The 16607-nt window shown below is 40.9% G+C and overlaps 1 protein-coding gene across 1 annotated transcript in view; it reads left to right on the top strand.

Moving 5' to 3' along the window:
- Positions 1-16607, top strand: part of Lypla1 (lysophospholipase I) — a gene marked incomplete at its 5' end in the record, with an annotated part of 28260 nt that overhangs the window by 1528 nt on the left and 10125 nt on the right. The window contains 2 exon segments of the mRNA XM_005396070.2: positions 14157-14222; positions 16151-16198. Coding sequence (XP_005396127.2) covers positions 14157-14222; positions 16151-16198 — 114 coding nt within the window.

Here is a 16607-nt window from a genome sequence, read left to right as displayed (position 1 = left end):
TCCACCAGAAGCAGGGCTCGGGGCACCTGGAAGCTGTTTACTTTCAATGACCCATTCTTGTTCAGCTCACTAGGAACAGTTTCTTTTTTTTTTTTTTTTTGGTTTTGGTTTTTCTCCGGTACCGGGAACCGAACTCACGACCTTGTGCTTGCCAGGCAGGCGCTTTTGCCGCTGAGCTAAATCCCCAGCCCCTCACTACCTTGTTACCTTGTCCATAATGAGAGCTTCTGGGCCTGAAGGACCAGTCCAACCAAAAAAAAAAAAAAGTGATAATAGGCTAGTTCTCCAAGTTGCAGCACAGCCAGATTTCCTGAACCACATAGAGAGACTGTGTCTCAAAAATAAATAGATAATGAATTAATGCCATAATGTTTTCTTAGCATTTTAAAAAACGAATTGCTCAACATGCTGGTATATGCCTATAATCCCAGCTACTTGGGAGGTTGGGGCAGAAGGATTATAAGTTTGAGGTCAACCTGGGCAATTTAGGAAGATACAATTTAAAAATAAAAATAAAAAAGGAGATGTGGCTCAGTGGTTGGTTCAAAAAGCTTAATTTAAAATACTTTATTTTTTGTCATATGGGGGATTGTCATATGGGGTCTTCACAGTCACTTACATCTGCAAGCCCTTTACTTGTTTATTTAATTTAATTTTATTTTGCAAAAGTCTGAGTTGCCCAGGCTGTTCTTGAAGTTGTGATCTTCCTGCCTCAACCTCTCAGAGTGCAATCCTGCACCACCCCTCCTGGCTGAGATATTTTCAGATTTATAGAACTCCTTTGGGCTGGAGGTATACCTCAGTGGTATACCTCCAGCCCAAAGGTGCAAACCTCATGAGGCCCTGGGTGCAAACCTCAGCACTGAAAACTTACTTAAATAAAGAATTGTTTCATTAATACTAGATTCTTCGAGCCAGGCATGGTGGCGCACGCCTGTAATTCCAGCAGTCTTGAACTTGCCTAGTTCAAGACTAGCCTGGGCTAAAAAGTGAGCTCGAGGCCAGCCTGAACTGCATAGGAAGACCTTGTCTCAAAAAAAAAAAAAAATGCAATACAATACATTGCAGACATGTTGCCTCGTTACTCTTTAATATTTAAGTGTATTTTTAAGTGCAAGAACACTTCCACGTAATAGTACTGCCCGATCCACCAACTCCATTCGCATTTCCTTGATTTGACCCAGTGCAGTAATGTGCTGTGTCTGGTCCAGGTTCCAAGCCGGAGTCGCTCGTTACCTTTAGTTACCATGTTTCTTTAGTCTGAGACAGACCTTCCTTGTCTTCCCTGACTTGACACTTTTTAAGAGCTCAGGTCAGTTACTTTGTCCATTGTCCTTCCCTTTGGATTTATCTGATACCTTCCTGTGATGTGTAAGTGTTTGGCAGGAACATGGTAAAAGTGGTACTGTGGGTGTTGCAGGGCACGGCGAGGCCCACACTTGGTTGACTTTCATCCCATCGTTGGTGGTGTATTTCATTACTTGGTTATGGTGATGTCTGCTGGGTTCCTCTACAGTAAAATCAGTAATTATGAAACGAAATTCAAAACGTTTATATATGTAAAATATTACAGTATTTTCTAGGGAGCTGCCATGATATTAGGAAGGTATCTTCTGCTCATCACGTTTGTACCCATGGATTGAGCGCCTGTTAATGGTTCTCAGCAGAGTTTATCACTGTGATAAGTTGGCAGCTGTCGTGGGTCACTGTCCTCATCACCAAGATGCACACCCGACACCTACAAGTTAAAGGAGAGGGTCATGTTGGCTTGCGGTTGGTAGAGGTTCCGGTCCGTGGTCTGGTGGCCCTAAGGCAGGGTGGCGTGGCAGAGGGGCGTCCTAGAGGAGCAAGCTGCTTCCATCATGGCGTCCAGGAAGCAGAGAGACATCAAGGGAGGTGCTGGAACTGAGGTAACCCTTTCAGGCCGTGCCTCTCACACCCTGCCTTTGCTAAGCGGACCTCACCTTCTAATGCTGCTGTAAGCCTCCGTAACTGGTCACCATCCAACCCCTGCACACCATGAGGACATCTCTGTGTAAGCCTCGACACCAGATACCTTGTGACGTTTAAGTATTGAAAGGCAAGATGTGATTTTTTTTTTTTTTTTTTTTTTTTTTGGTTTTTCTCCGGTACCGGGAACCGAACTCACGACCTTGCGCTTGCCAGGCAGGCGCTTTTGCCGCTGAGCTAAATCCCCAGCCCCTAAGATGTGATTTTTTTAAAAAAAAAATTTCTTCACTGTAGGTTATTCTTCCTGCGCTCTCATGGGGCAAAGCTTTCTGTTCTCCCTTACTTACTGTGTGTGTATATTTTCACTTGAAATTGTTAAATCATTATAGACTCTTGGGTTCTTGCTTAACTCTGAGGTTTACAGTCTTGTTAAATTTTTCGTTAATTTTGATGCTGGATTGTCTTACATTTGACTGGTGGGGATACCTTCAGGCTGGCCCTTAGGGACCTTTGGACGTTGCCTCATCATTTCTGAAGCACGCAGCTGTTGGTCCAGCCCCCCAGCCCCAGTCGTGTTTTCCTTCTCCAGTCCTGACCCAGTCATTTTCCTGAGAATCCTTGGTTGCTTCTGGCAGAGAATGGTATTTAGGGACCAAGACCTGGGTGCTGTGTGTGCTCGATGATGGCTTCAGTTCTTCCTTCCAGGCGCTTCCAGTGGCTAGCTCAGGGAACATGCTGCGGACATGTGTTTCTAGTGCTGTTGACCTTTGTAAATATTGAAAATCTTGGAGCTTACACCGCTTACTCCAGTGTTAGCCCACACCACGGGGCTGCAGCCTTCTCCCTTTCCGTATTTGTAATTCCTGTGGGGAATGTGACTCCTCACCTGGCACTTCTGGCCAGTAGTGCAACTCTGGTGTGTCCCTCGTCCGGCTGTGCCGCCCCGCAGCTGCGCTTCGAAGGTGAAGACCCTTCCTTCCACCTTCTGCGTGTGGTATCTGGTAAGTTTCAGTGAAGGGGACTGCGGAAAGAGGGAGGGTCGGGTGGGAAGCCTGGCCCTGCTCGTGCAGCGGCGGCAGCACCGTCACCACCTTTATGCCCAGGCCTCGATGTATTCCGGGAATTACTGGTCCGTGTCGCCCGTCTCTTGAGATTTTCTAGGCCAAGGAGATTATAAAAGCATAGGAAAGAATTTTTAAAAGTTAAGAACTGATTGGCTTAGATTTTACTGAGAGGTCAAACAAGGTGAGGACTGAAGATAATAATAGGATTGGCAACATGGATATGTTTTGTGACCTTAAATAAGTTTGCTAGTCTTTCTAAAATGAAGAGCCAAGGGAATTACAGAATGTGGTTTAGATCCTTTGCTCGAGGTGGGAAAATCTTCCACCTACCTTAAGCAAAAACTGGAATTTGTGGACAAGGATATCTCACTAGTATATAAAGTCTCTGCAGGCAAAAACTGTAAAAAAAATTATGAGGGACCCGGGAGATAGCTTAGCTGCACTGTGCCTGCCTGGTAAGCACAAGATCCTGAGTTCAATTCCTGGTACCAAAAAAAGAATTATGGAGATAAATTCACACAATATAAAATTCATCTGAAACAGGAAATGTAGTTGTGGGTGCTGAACAGTGTAGGGTGTGCCCTGGCAGAATTTGTTGAACAAATCAGTGAGTAAAGGGCAAAGACATACAAACAGCATCCGACACCCAAGTTTTTTAATTTTCTAGGGCTACCGTAACGCATTTTCACAAAATAAAAGATTTAAAATAGGAGAAGTGGCTGGGCGTGGTGGTGCATGTGTATAATCCCAGCACTCAGGGGTCTGAGGCAAGAGGATCGCTGTGAGTTGAGGCTGCATAGTGGGCTCAAGGCCAGTCTGAATTACACAGTGAGGCCCTGTCTCAAGAAACGAGAAATATAATAGTGATACTAAAAATCATAAAATAGTAGTGAAGTTTGGCAGTTCAGTTCTGGCCTGTCACTACTATTTTATCGTCACAGTTAAATATGTCAGAAGTCCAAAATCAAGATGTCTACAAGGCTGCATGCACTCCCTCTGTGACTGTGGCTTGCTTCTTACAGTTTCTGAGAGCCCCTGGTGTTCTGTGGCTTGATGCTTTGTGCTGTACCGCTAACCTCTGCCTCCATCTTATACCCTCCTCTGACCTGTGTGCCCCCCTCTACAGCACGAGGACACCAGGTACTGGATTCTAGCCTCACAGTTCAGTGCGTATGTGTGGATTCGTTTAAAATGTTAAATCAGTGCAGACTCTTGGTTTCTTGTTCTGTAGATCCTTAATTAAATCTGCCAAGAGCCTATTTCCAGATAAGGTGATATTCTGTGGTTCCTGGTGGACATAAATTTGTTGGGGGATGGATATTAGCCAAGTTCATTATTCTCACTACCTTTCCTTGGTTTTTTTTTAATCGCTCCTTTTTGCTTATTTTAGTATATTTGCATAGTTTTTTGCAGTCATGTTTTGTCACTCATAAGTGAAACGACTCATCTGACTTTCTGTCACCTCAAATTCTGACGGTCGTTTAGGTCCAGCCCGTGCTGGGTCATGCTGCTCTTGGCCAGTTGGTTGGAAGGACTGGTGAGGGTTTATAGGAAGATTTCGTGTGAATGATGTGCTAGGCGGTGGGAATGAGGATGGCATTTCTTGTTCAAATCTGGACAGGGTCACCCGTTAGTAGAGAGGGAACACGGGAAATAGTGCATCCGGTATTTTGCTGTCCTTTCTCGGTGTAATTGAGAAGCAGATTGAGTTTATAGCATCTGAGTTTTGCCCTAGGGCATGGGCCCTTTAGACTTTAATAAGTCTTGCACATCCATGTCTGTGTTATGCTTTTCTTTTCATTTTTTTGAATAATAAAATGAAATGCATTCTGATGAATCTAAGCTTCTGAATATTAGTTTCCACTTAATTGAAGCTTTATAAAGTTCTTAAATCATAAGATTTTTCAGTTGACCTTGAAAATTATCCAAAGGACTGAATGAACACAAATTAGGTTTACTTTTTGTTTGTTTGTTTGTTTGTTTGTTTGTTTTTGGACTTTTTGAGGCAGAGTCTCCCTATGCATTTCAGGCTGGCCTTGAGCTCACTTTGTAGCCCAGGCTGATCTCAGATTTGCAGTGATCCTCCTGCCTCAGCCTCCTGAGTGCTGAGGTTACAGGAGTGCGCCACCATGCCCAGCTTAGGTTTACTTTTGTATTAATACAAAAGGTTTACTTTTATATTAACATGGTTGCAGTCAAAAAGATTCTGGAAACCTCTGAGGACCTTTAAAATCATAGAGTACAACTAGGTCAGGGTGTGGATCGGAAAACAACAGTAGAGAGACGTTAATTCTTACGGGTTGGTGTGCATCAGAGTCATCCCAAAGACTCCATCAGTGGGCCTGACCTGGGTGTTAATCTGTATTTGTGATCATTAACTTGATATAAGGACTTACACAATAAATGAACCTGGTGAAAAAAAGTTTTTAAAGGGTGGAAGGGAAGGAAAAAAAGAATTGAGATTGTAAATGCATGTACCAATTCCCCACAATGAATGTACCATTATATACTGCAAACACTACTAAGAGAAATTAAAAGCTAAAAAAGAGACTTCGTCAGCGGGCCCACTGCCAGGGTTTGTGGTTTAGTGGGTCTGGAAGGGGACTAAGGAGTTCACATTTGTAACAAGTTCCTGGTCTGGAGAATTACACTTGTGAGAAACAACCAGACAGTGAAGGGCCTGGCAGTGCATTTTCGAATACTGGCGGAGTTGAGACGGCGACCCGTCATCCCGATGTTTATATATATATATATAAATTCTAGTATAGCTTGTGTAGAACGAAGTTTGGCAGTTCAGTTCTGGCCTGTCACTGTTCGTTATTAGTTATTGGGATGTAATTTGCATAGTATAAAGTTCTGTTACTTTTTGTGGTACTAGGGATTGAACCTGGGGCTTTGTATGTGGTGGGCAACGGCTTCACCACTCAGCACTTGCTCAGTTTCTCCCTCCTTTTTTTTAATTTTATTTTTTTAATTTTTAAAATTTTTTTGTTTTTTTTCCAGTACCAGGAATTGAACTCATGACCTCGCGCTTGCCAGGCAGGCGCTGTGCTGCTGAGCTAAATCCCCAGCCCCGCTCCTTTTTTTTTTTAAAGGGTGAAAGTTTCACATTTATTAAAGGTAGGAAAAAAACAGGCTCTTCAGAGTCAGTTTGGATCCAGTAAGAGTAGGAAAAAAAGAGAGAAAAAATTTAAAAGTGCACCGTACACGTGGGGTGGGCTGTCATGAAGAGACAGGACGACAAATGCCTAATGGTGACCCTGAGCACAAAAAGGGATCCTCTGGGGTCGGCACTATGTACACAGGCTTGCTGACTCATACCCACGGAGGGACCGAGATCGGGAGAAGAGAAAAGAGGAGAGAGAGAGAACAAGCCAACAAAAATGTCCTACCTCATGCTCTCCTGGCTGGCTAAGCCAAAGACGTTACTGGGCTATGGGGTGCTGGAGTCGTCTTCCAGAGGTGATTTCTAGGTCCTTTGTGTCCCGGACAAAGAATTGAACAAAGCAGGCATAAGTGGTGACAGAGATTCATATTTACTAAAGGTAGGAAAAAACTGGCTCTGCAGGGTGAGTCTGGGGACCAGACAGCCCTTCCTGTTTCTGTTTGAAGACGGGGTAGTCTTCCTGCCTCGGGCTGCTAAGTACCTTCATCGGTACTTGGCCAACCTGAAAAAGATTTTTTTTGTAAAACTAGGAATTGGGCCCAGGACCTCATGCATGCTAGGGAAGCACTCTTGCAGAGAGCTGCAGCCAGCACTTTTTCCTTTTCTTTAGTTTCTTTACATTTGTGACAGAGTCGTGCTGCATTGCTCAGGACTCAAATTTGTTATCCTCTTTGCCTCAGCTTCCTTAGTAGCTAGAGTTACAAACGTGCCAACAGGCCCAAAATTCCCCTTTAAAGTGTACAATTTAGTAATTTTTAGTAAACCGTATTTACACATTGGTGCAACTATGGCCATATTTTAATGCCAGAATATTTGTAGCATTCTAAAAGAGAAACAACATACTTACTAGCCTGCTACTTACTCACTCTCCTTGGCAACAGGGCATCTTTCTGTTTCTGTGGATATTTTGTATAAATGGGATCAGATACTATTTAATCTTTGGCATCTAGCTTTTACTAAGCATACATACTTTTTCAGATGAATCAGCATTTTAACATACGTAGGTACTGTATTCCTTTTATGACTGAATTTGGTGAATGAATATACCACGTTTTAAAAATTGAGAGCTGATCAGTGGCACAGCGCCTGCCTGGCAAGCACAAGGTCCCAAGTTTGATTCCCAGTACCAAAAAAATTGAGAACTGATTTTGGTGACACATGTAATCCTAGCTGTTGAAGAGGTTGAAGCAGGATGATCACAAGGTTGAGGACAGCGTGGGTGACGTAGTTGATACTGTATCTCACAAAAACAGCTGGGGGGAAAATCGTACCCCCCAAAAAAAATACAACCAAAAAAAAAAAAAAATTGGGGGCTGGGGATTTAGCTCAGCGGCACAGCGCCTGCCTGGCAAGTGCGAGGTTTTGAGTTCAATTCCCAGTACCAGGAAAAACCAAAAACGACAAAAAACAGCTGGGGGGTGTAGCGCAGTAGTAGAGTGCTTCCCTCTCATGTGCAAGGCCCAGGATTCAATACTCACTACAGCTTTAAAAGCATTTTAATTAGCTAATGGTCATTTGGGTTGTTTGCACTTCGGGGCATCACGAGTAGTGCTGTGGACATTCACGTACGATATTTTGCACGGCACTGTGGGTTCAGCTTTCTAGAGAGGTAAAATTGCAGGGTCAGTGGTAACTGTTTAACCTTTTGAAGAACTCTGATGATTTTCTGAATGGCTATTCCCTTGTAGTTCCTACCAGCCGACAGGAAGGTCCCGACTTCTCACCACCCTCATTAACGCTTGTCGTTTGTCTTTTAAGTTGTAGCCATTTAATTGGGTTGCCCTTGGGCCTCCTAGTTTTGATTTGTACTTCCTAAGGGCTTGTAATGTTGAGCAACTTTTCATAGGCTTCTTGGCTATTTGTGTTATCTTTGAAGAAATATCTGTTCAAATCCTTTGCCTGTTTTTCAGATTGAGTTCTTTTTATTGTTGATTTTGAGAGGTTTTGCTTGAGAATTCTTCATTCTGGACTCCTAACAAATATATGACTTGTAATTATTGTCTTCCACTCTAGGAGCTGTCTTTTTACACTCTTGATAATGTCTTTTGAAGCACAGTAGCTTTCTCCTTTTCAATCCTGATGAATGCCAGTTTGTCCTTTTTCTTTCTTTCTTTCTTCTTCTTCTTTTTTTTTTTTTTTTGGTTGTTTGTGCTCTCCATGTTATATCTAGAAATCATTCCCCCGTCTAAGATCTTCAGTGTTACCTTGTTCTTTTTAAGTGTTTTGGAGCTTGGCTCTCACAGTTAGGTCTTTGGTTAAATTTGAGTTAGTCTTTACCTGTGGTATAAGAGACCAGCAGCATTCTTCTGTGAATGTGCAGTTGCTTCAGCTATGTTTGCTGAAAAGACCCCCCTAACCCCACCTCTCTGATGCAGGGTTCAAACATGGGGCCTCCTGAATGCTAGGCAGGCACTTTACCCCTGTGCTGTACTCCCACCCTCAAAGACTGCTTTTCCTGTTGAATTGTTTTAGGTCCTTTGTTAGAAGTCATTTGACCATAGATGTACTAAACCCATTATTCTGTGTGCGTGTGTGGAAGAGTGGCCTTTATCTTACAGCTTCTATATAAATCCTTTCTTTCCACCCCCATAGCTGCTTTATAAATCCTTCCTTTTCTCCTCCTCCTCCCCTCTTCCTCCTCTCTTCCTCACACCCAGAGCCTCACACATAATAAGCAGGCCCTCCGAATGCGTTGTACCCTTAGTCCCACTCTTCCATATTTTGACATTTTCACAGCTTGTTTATAGTGCTTATATTTTTATTGGTAGGGTGCTATATTTATATTGTTTTTCCTACTAGATTATAGATCCACTGAAAACAGTCTGTATCTTATTCTTTGTTATCTTTCATACATATAGAATTTTTTAAAAATTTTTATTCGAGTTTTGTTTTTAATATATTTTATCATTTAAAAAGAGTATTTTCAGCCAGGCATGGTGGTGCATGCCTGTAATCTCAGCACTTGGGAGACTGAGGCTGGAGGATCGCTGCAAGTTCAAGGCCAGCCTGAGATACATAGTGAGTTCAAGTCCAGCCTGAACTAAATAGTGAGACTCTGTCTCAAAAAAAAGCAAAAATAGGGCCAGGGATATAGCTCAGTGGCACAAGTGCCTGCCTGGCAAGTGCAAGGTCCTGAGTTCGATTCCTAGTACAAAAAAAAAAAAAAAAAGAAAAAAAGAAAAAGGCAAAAATAAATTAATTAAAATAAAAAAATTTTTTTAAAGTATTTTCTTTCATTATTCCATTGGGCTAGAGCTTTTGGCTAAACATATTGGGGAAGTAGCTTGTGTGGTGGCCCATGCCTGAATTCTTAGCACTGAGGAGGCTGAGGCAGGAGGATGGGGTGATCAAGACCCTGTCTCTAACAGAAAAAAATGAATAATATTAATAATTTTGGGTTTACAGTTTTGGGCACAGATAGAAATAGAATTATGAGTAGTTAAGATTTAACATGAAATACTGCTACAGTCGTCCATATGTTTGGGTTGAATAATTGGAACAACATTAGCCTCTCTTATCCCAGAAAGGGCCAAGAGCAAAAGGCCTTCGTATGTGTTAGTGGTGGCGAGTCTGTGGCGCGCGTGCCGCAGTGGGCTGTTTGTGTCATTGAAAGCGCTGAAAGGTTCGCCATCACTGGTTTCTCACATTACCACAGTGGACTTCAGCTTTTTGATTCTTGGTCAGATGTAGATGTGCATATATGAGACCTACAAAAGGCCATGAGAATTTTAAAAGCTGACAGTGTAGAACTACTTGGTATGAAGAAAATGGTATGAGTTTTATATGTTAAGAACAACTTAAAAATTAACATTAAATTTACAATCTTACCTTATTCTTTTTTTTTAGTCATCATGGATTTAAGTTGCTGCTTCTCTATCAACTTTTTTATTAGTTTGCAGTTTATGCAGTTCACAGTCATCTTGGGGAGTGGTTCCATGTACATATGACAACTTGTCTCTCTTTTTAATCCCCTTCTCCTCCCCCCCAATTCCCCTAGCCCATTTTCATTCTTGTTCTTACTGACCTTAGCTCATGTTATGGCATATAGTATTTACATTCATTGAGGTCATTAGGTTCCTGTCCATGGCATGTCTTTATTCTACCTATCCCCCGTCCCTTGTTCCCTTGGACCACTTCTCTGTTGCAAGAGATCTGTTCCTTTGTCACTTTCTTTTTGTTGTTGTTTGTTTGATTGATTTTTGAGATAGGGTCTTGCTATGTAGCCCAGGCTGGCCTTGAACTTGCAGCAATCCTCTTGCCTCAGCTTCTCCAGTGCCAAGGTTACAGGTGTGTGCCACCATGCCCGGCTCCCTTGTCCCTTTCTGTCCATCTGTATTATTCTATTTGCACTTTTCCTCATTCAGATGAGAGATGCCGTATGGTGTTTCAGCGTGTGTGTCTGGTTTATTTCACTCAACATTATACCTTCTAGGTGCATCCATTTTCCTACTAGTGTCTCAAATTTGTCCTCCTTTATAGATAGCCTAATAGTATTTCATTATACAGCATATAAATACCACATTTTCTTTATGTAGTTAGCTGTTGATGGGTACACAGGCCTCTGCCAGGATTTAGCTATTACAAATTGTGCTGCTATTGTATAAACTTTACTTTATAAAGGAGTAAGACAGTCAGCTACCCTAGGCAGCCATGTTAAGTGCTGTAAATTATATAAAGTTTTGAGGAACATAATTGAATATATGTTCCATTTGGACTCTAATAAATAGTTGGAAAATTGTTTTGTACACATGACTTTTAGTTACTGTGTATTCCCAAAGCTATAATTAGCTAAAATAATATCACGATGTTTAGGGCTTAGTTATCCCTGAGGTCATTAACAGAAATCCTGAAATAGAAAATACACTAATGATACAGTTAGCAACTGAAGAGATAGACACTAAAACAGCATACACAAAATAGGCACTGACAATGAGCATGGAAAAAACATTTTATAATGTAGCTGTAGTTTTAACAAAATTTAAATATTGCTTAGATCACTTTGTTGAAAAGGACTCTAAATGTTAATGCCCCAAAGCAGAGAGTGCCTAGATTATATGATAGTTTCTAGTCTAGGTCCATGATCTGGAAGTGGTAGCCCATATTCTAGGTGTTTATTATTGCTGATTAATGTTGTTTAATGTGCCCATTAAAATGTAAATGTATTGTCTGCAGTGCTAGCTATAACATAATGTGAAATATTGTCTCTTCTCTTTTTTAGAGAGAAGGTCTTGCTAGGTAGTTCATACTGGCCTTGAACTCACTCTGAAGTCTAGGCTGGCCTCAAACTCGTGCTGATCCACCTTCTTCAGCCTCCCAAGTGCTGGGATTACAGGCATGTGCCATCATGCCAGGTTTCTTTTTTTCTTAAATTTGTAATACTTTATTAGTACGTGGTTGCAGTACATAATGATTATATTCATTGCGGGGACTTGCTATGTGTACGTAGCACATCTTAATTCATATTGATACCGCAAGTGAATTGAACAAGAAAGGCACTCACAAGAAACACGAAAAGGCAGAAAGAAACAATGCTTTATTAAACCGGCTGACGGACAGTCTCTAACCAGGAGCCAGAGAAGATGTCCACCCCAGTCTGGGTCTCACCTGCCGTTTAAGTACATTTTAGGTTTCCATAGTAACCATTACCCCATTTCTGAGAATCTTACAAGAATGTCACACAATTATTACAAAGTTTACACACTTGGCCTGGCAGGCAGAGGAGAGCTTATTAGCTGGTTTGTGACTGTTACATGGTGATTCTTTTTGTCCTTTCCAGGCTTTTTAATTAAGATTTTATTAGACTTCAGGATCAACTTGAGATGCATCGACCTCTTTCAGTACTAATCTTCCATCCAGGAACATACCTCTACAGTTATTTTTTATTGCCCATTTATGTATTGCACAGTCTTTCTGTTTAAGTATTCTATATATGGATACTAGACCTTTATTATTAGGTAGAGCATTTGCAAATACTTCTCCCATTCTTTAGTTGTCCTTTTACTTTCTTGGTAGTATCCTTTGAAGCACAACTGTTTTTAATTTTGATGGTTCATGTGCTTCAGTGTCATCTGAAAAAAATCATTTCTAAATTCAAGGTCCCAAAGATTTATATTTTTTCCTAGGAGTAGGACTTTTATCAACTGTATTTAAGTCTTTGGTCTATTTCGAGTTTATTTTTACATACGAAGTTGGGTGGTAGTCCACCTTCATTCTGTTGTATGAGGATGGTCATTTGTCCCCCTACTCCTTCATTGATTGTGCTGGTGCAGACTTTTAGGTTGGCAATAAATGTGGGAGTTTATTTCTGGATTTTCAGTTGACTTCTGTATCTGTCCTTATTCCAGACCGATAGTCGTTCTTACTGTCATTTTGGTGTTTTATTTTATTTTGTTTATTTATTTGGTACCAGGAATTGAACTCAGGACCTTCAGATTGCCAGGCAGGCGCTTGCACCACTGAGCTAGATCCCTGGCCGCTTCTTACTGTCATTTTGTAGCAGCTATGTTAGTCCACCAACTTTGTTCTTCAACAGTATTGTTTTGATTATTCCAAGTCTCTTTGAGTTTCCACATGAATTTTAATTTGGTGTCAGTCAGTGACTGTATACCATCTGGGAGTCTCATGTAGATTGACCCTGTAGATCCATTTGATCATCTTTCAAATACTATGTTTTCTAATTCATGGATGTATTTCCATCTATGTAACTCTTCAGTTTCTTTCAGCATGTTTTGTAGTTTCTGAGTAAAATCTTTAACACAGGTATACAAACATATACACACAGCAGACATACACACATAAACTTGCACGTATGTACATGAGCAAACACACACTGAAAGCCTAAAATAACCTGGCACATAGAGTTTGTATAACAGTACTATAAATACTGATGTCTTGAATCTTTTTATGTGTCTTTAACACTTAGGGCACGGTGGATTAAAACAAAAGTAGAAGAGTAATGAACATTCATTTCTAGACAGTTTTACAAAAGAAAGGCTTAAATTACTTCTATTTTATCCATTAGTAAAGATAAGATATAAAATTGTATCAGATGTAATGTCAAATATAAACAAGCTTAAAACTGTAGTATGACCCCATTTGTGTCAAATTTGTCATCTGTTTCTTATTTGACAGATGTGGGAAAAATCAGAAAATACATCAAAAATTAAGTATTTTTGGCTGGAAGAATTACAGTGATTTTTATTCTCTCCATTTTTCTATATTGTTTTGAGCATGTATAGATTTTTGCAGCATACACAAGAAAGAATATTAATTAAGGTTGCCCTTTTTTTGAGAGAAGGTCTTGCTGTATAGTTCAGACTGGCTTTGCACTCACTATGTAGCCCAGGCTGGCCTTGAACTCATACAGTCCTCCTGCCTCAGCCTCCCAAGTGCTGGGATTACAGGTGTGCACCACTGTGCCCTGCTTAAAGTTGCTTTTTGTAATGTAAACACACAGAGATGTTAGGTAACTGATTTACTTTATTCCTCAGAGGGTTTTTTGTGTATAACCTGAATTACATTATCTGTCTTGCCTGGTGCACAGCACATAGTTATAAGGGATGAAAATAAGTATTTTGAAAACTGCAAAGCCCTGTGGAAATATGGGAAGGAGCACACACTGCTGTGCAGAAACCATGGAAGGTCACCTATTGGTGTAGATTAAATAATAGCTCTTTGGGTTGTTTCTAGGTTCATGGTGTTGTTTTAGTAGCATTAATGGCCCACACTTTTAAGACATGGTCAGAAGCTAATATTTATCCTCACCATTTCTTTTTTTGTGAGGCAGGGTCTCACTGTGTAGTACAGGCTGGCCTCAAACCCAGTGATCCTCCTGGCTCAGCTTCCCAGGTGCTGAGATGACAGGGCTGCACCATCATGCCCAGCCTGTCATCACAAAATTAAATAGTGTTCTAGTACTGATTAACTGGGAATTGAAACGGTATCTAACAACATCATTTAAATGGTTTTTCCACCAGGCATGGATGGGCAGAAGCCTTTGCAGGTATCAGAAGTTCACATATCAAATATATCTGCCCACACGCGTGAGTATTACTAATCTTTAGGCTTTTGATGTAAAAATCTGGGAAGGGATAATTGTGTTAGCTTTGGTTTTTCAGAAAAGCCTTTGAATGAATATGATTAATTTTTACTTTCTAGATAATCAATTTAAGAACAAAGATGTGGGCTTCATAAGAACTATATTAGTCTTTTGTTTAAATTGAAGGTTTTTTTGAGAAATTGAAAGTACTGTTCTCTTACAACCATTGTTAATCTTCTATCATCTTGTTTGAAATTTTGTATCATTTTTATTGTTTTTGTGTTTTTTATGTCTTTGTGTTTGTTAATTTGTTTTTGTTCTTTTCTCTTTAAAATAAAAAAAAAACAAAATATTGTTCTCCTAAAGGTCAGTTGAACATAAAGCCAGAGAAATTGTTTTATTTATTTATTTTTGGTTTTTCTCCGGTACCGGGAACCGAACTCATGACCTTGTGCTTGCCAGGCAGGCGCTGTGCCGCTGAGCTAAATCCCCAGCCCCCAGAAAAATTGTTTTAGATATATAAAAACCTGTCAAGTTCTAAGGATACACACGGGTTATCTGTACAGGGGATTTACTTGGCAGATTTATGAGAAACCTTCATTATATTGAAAACATTCTTGTATTTTATCAGTTAGAAGCAATGTGTGATATTCTGTGGACAGAACACAGACCTTGAGTATGGTAGATTTGTTTTCAATTTCTGGCTTGGAAAAGGTTTATGGATGCCAAGAAGAAACTAGCACGTTTTGAGCAAATGTGGAAAACCAGTAAGCTTGACCAGTGTTAGGTCAAAAGGTCGCTGAGAAGCAATAACCAGGAAGAAGGCAAAAGGGATAAGATACACATGGCAGTGGGTTAGGACCTGAACCTCAGAAGTGGTAGTAGCAACAGCGTTCAGACAGATACAGGAGTAAAGGAACAGGCAGAATATCTGAAGATTGGGGAAGGAAATGTTCCTTTCTCTTTTTGTCCTGCAATAGTCTTTCCTATCTATATAGGCTACAACAGAATGCTGTGGTTACGGTGGCTGTGTCTTCTATTTTAAGAGAGGAAAGGTTTATTGGGGAATAGAAATAGCACCTGCAAGACAGGAGGGGTCCCAAGTGAATTGCCCCGTGTCCTCTATTATTGAGCTCAAGCAAGAGACAATATTCTTTTTTGTTTGTTTGTTTGTTTTCCGGTACGGGGAATCGAACTCATGAAATACTTAAATATGCTGGAATTTCAGCTTTATTTTTTGCCCCAAGATCAAATTGCTTTAAAGCTATTTCACATCCCAAGGAAGTTGTATTCTCAAATTCTGATACAATTTTGTAACCCCCAATAGATTGGTTGCTAGAATGAGGACAGTGGTGAGATACACTTAGAGTGTATATATTTTTCTTGCCTTTCGTACCTGGCTAAATTCAGATTGTCAAGCATATTTTTCATTCCAGACTTGAATTGGATGCAACGAACATTTAGGCAAAACTGACCTATGCAGGTATATTATATAGAGGTGATACATATTTAAAGGTATATTAACTGAGCAGATATGTAGCTAAGAAATAGAAAATGAGTAAAGTACAGTCTGAGCATACGGGAATGGATGGTGGGGCATCTGTGCCATAGACTGCCCTTACCAGAGTCGCATATGTTACGCATTCCCATCTGCCTTCTCATCTCTGAGAAGTTAGGTATTAGGCAAGGGCACTGAGAAAGGAAAACAAGGTTACCTGCCCAGCTTAGTCTCTTGGAGCGCCTTCTGTGTCTTCAGGACACATTTGGGAGGGCAAGATGATCGAACCATTCCGGTGTGAGTACTTTAAACAGCTCACGTTAACACTGTACCGTAGAATTCTGTGTGAGCCTCAAATGACGACCTGTTTTAGATGGATGGAATTCATTGTTTTGTGCCTCGTTCTTACTTTGCTGCTGTTCTTTCCTTCGTAGGCCTGTTATGCCTGTAACATTAAATATGAACATGGTTATGCCTTCTTGGTAAGTAAAAATTTACTTGCTCAGTTAAGAACTTCCTAGTCTTTTATCAGAAGTGCTTTTAGGTACAGTCTAGATTTTTTCTTCTTTTTGTTTTCCTTTTTTCCACTTCAGACAAGAGTCTGACCAGGTCACGCCCGCGCTGGGCTCAAACAATGACCTGCCTCCCCGTCCTAGGAAAATACACCGCTGTACCTGGCTGTGTCTAGCTATTTGTAAATTTCACAGTTACATAATTAACTTTAAATTTAAGCTTCAGTTTTTACGCTTTAGATTTCTGAGTAAACAGAAGGACCTGTACGAACAGAAACTGGAGAAAGTGGGAGACGAAGCTCTGGGGAAACCCCGCGGCTCTGCCCGCCCTGGCTGACGCAGCCCTGCGCGCGCGGGCCCCGCCGGTCCACAGCCGCGC

Source organism: Chinchilla lanigera, unplaced genomic scaffold, assembly GCF_000276665.1.
Source record: "Chinchilla lanigera isolate Chin_1 unplaced genomic scaffold, ChiLan1.0 scaffold00053, whole genome shotgun sequence".
In the NCBI taxonomy this organism is placed as follows: Eukaryota; Metazoa; Chordata; class Mammalia; order Rodentia; family Chinchillidae; genus Chinchilla; species Chinchilla lanigera.
The sequence above is the reverse complement of the archived record's forward strand: the minus strand, read 5'-3'. Positions and strand labels throughout refer to the sequence as shown.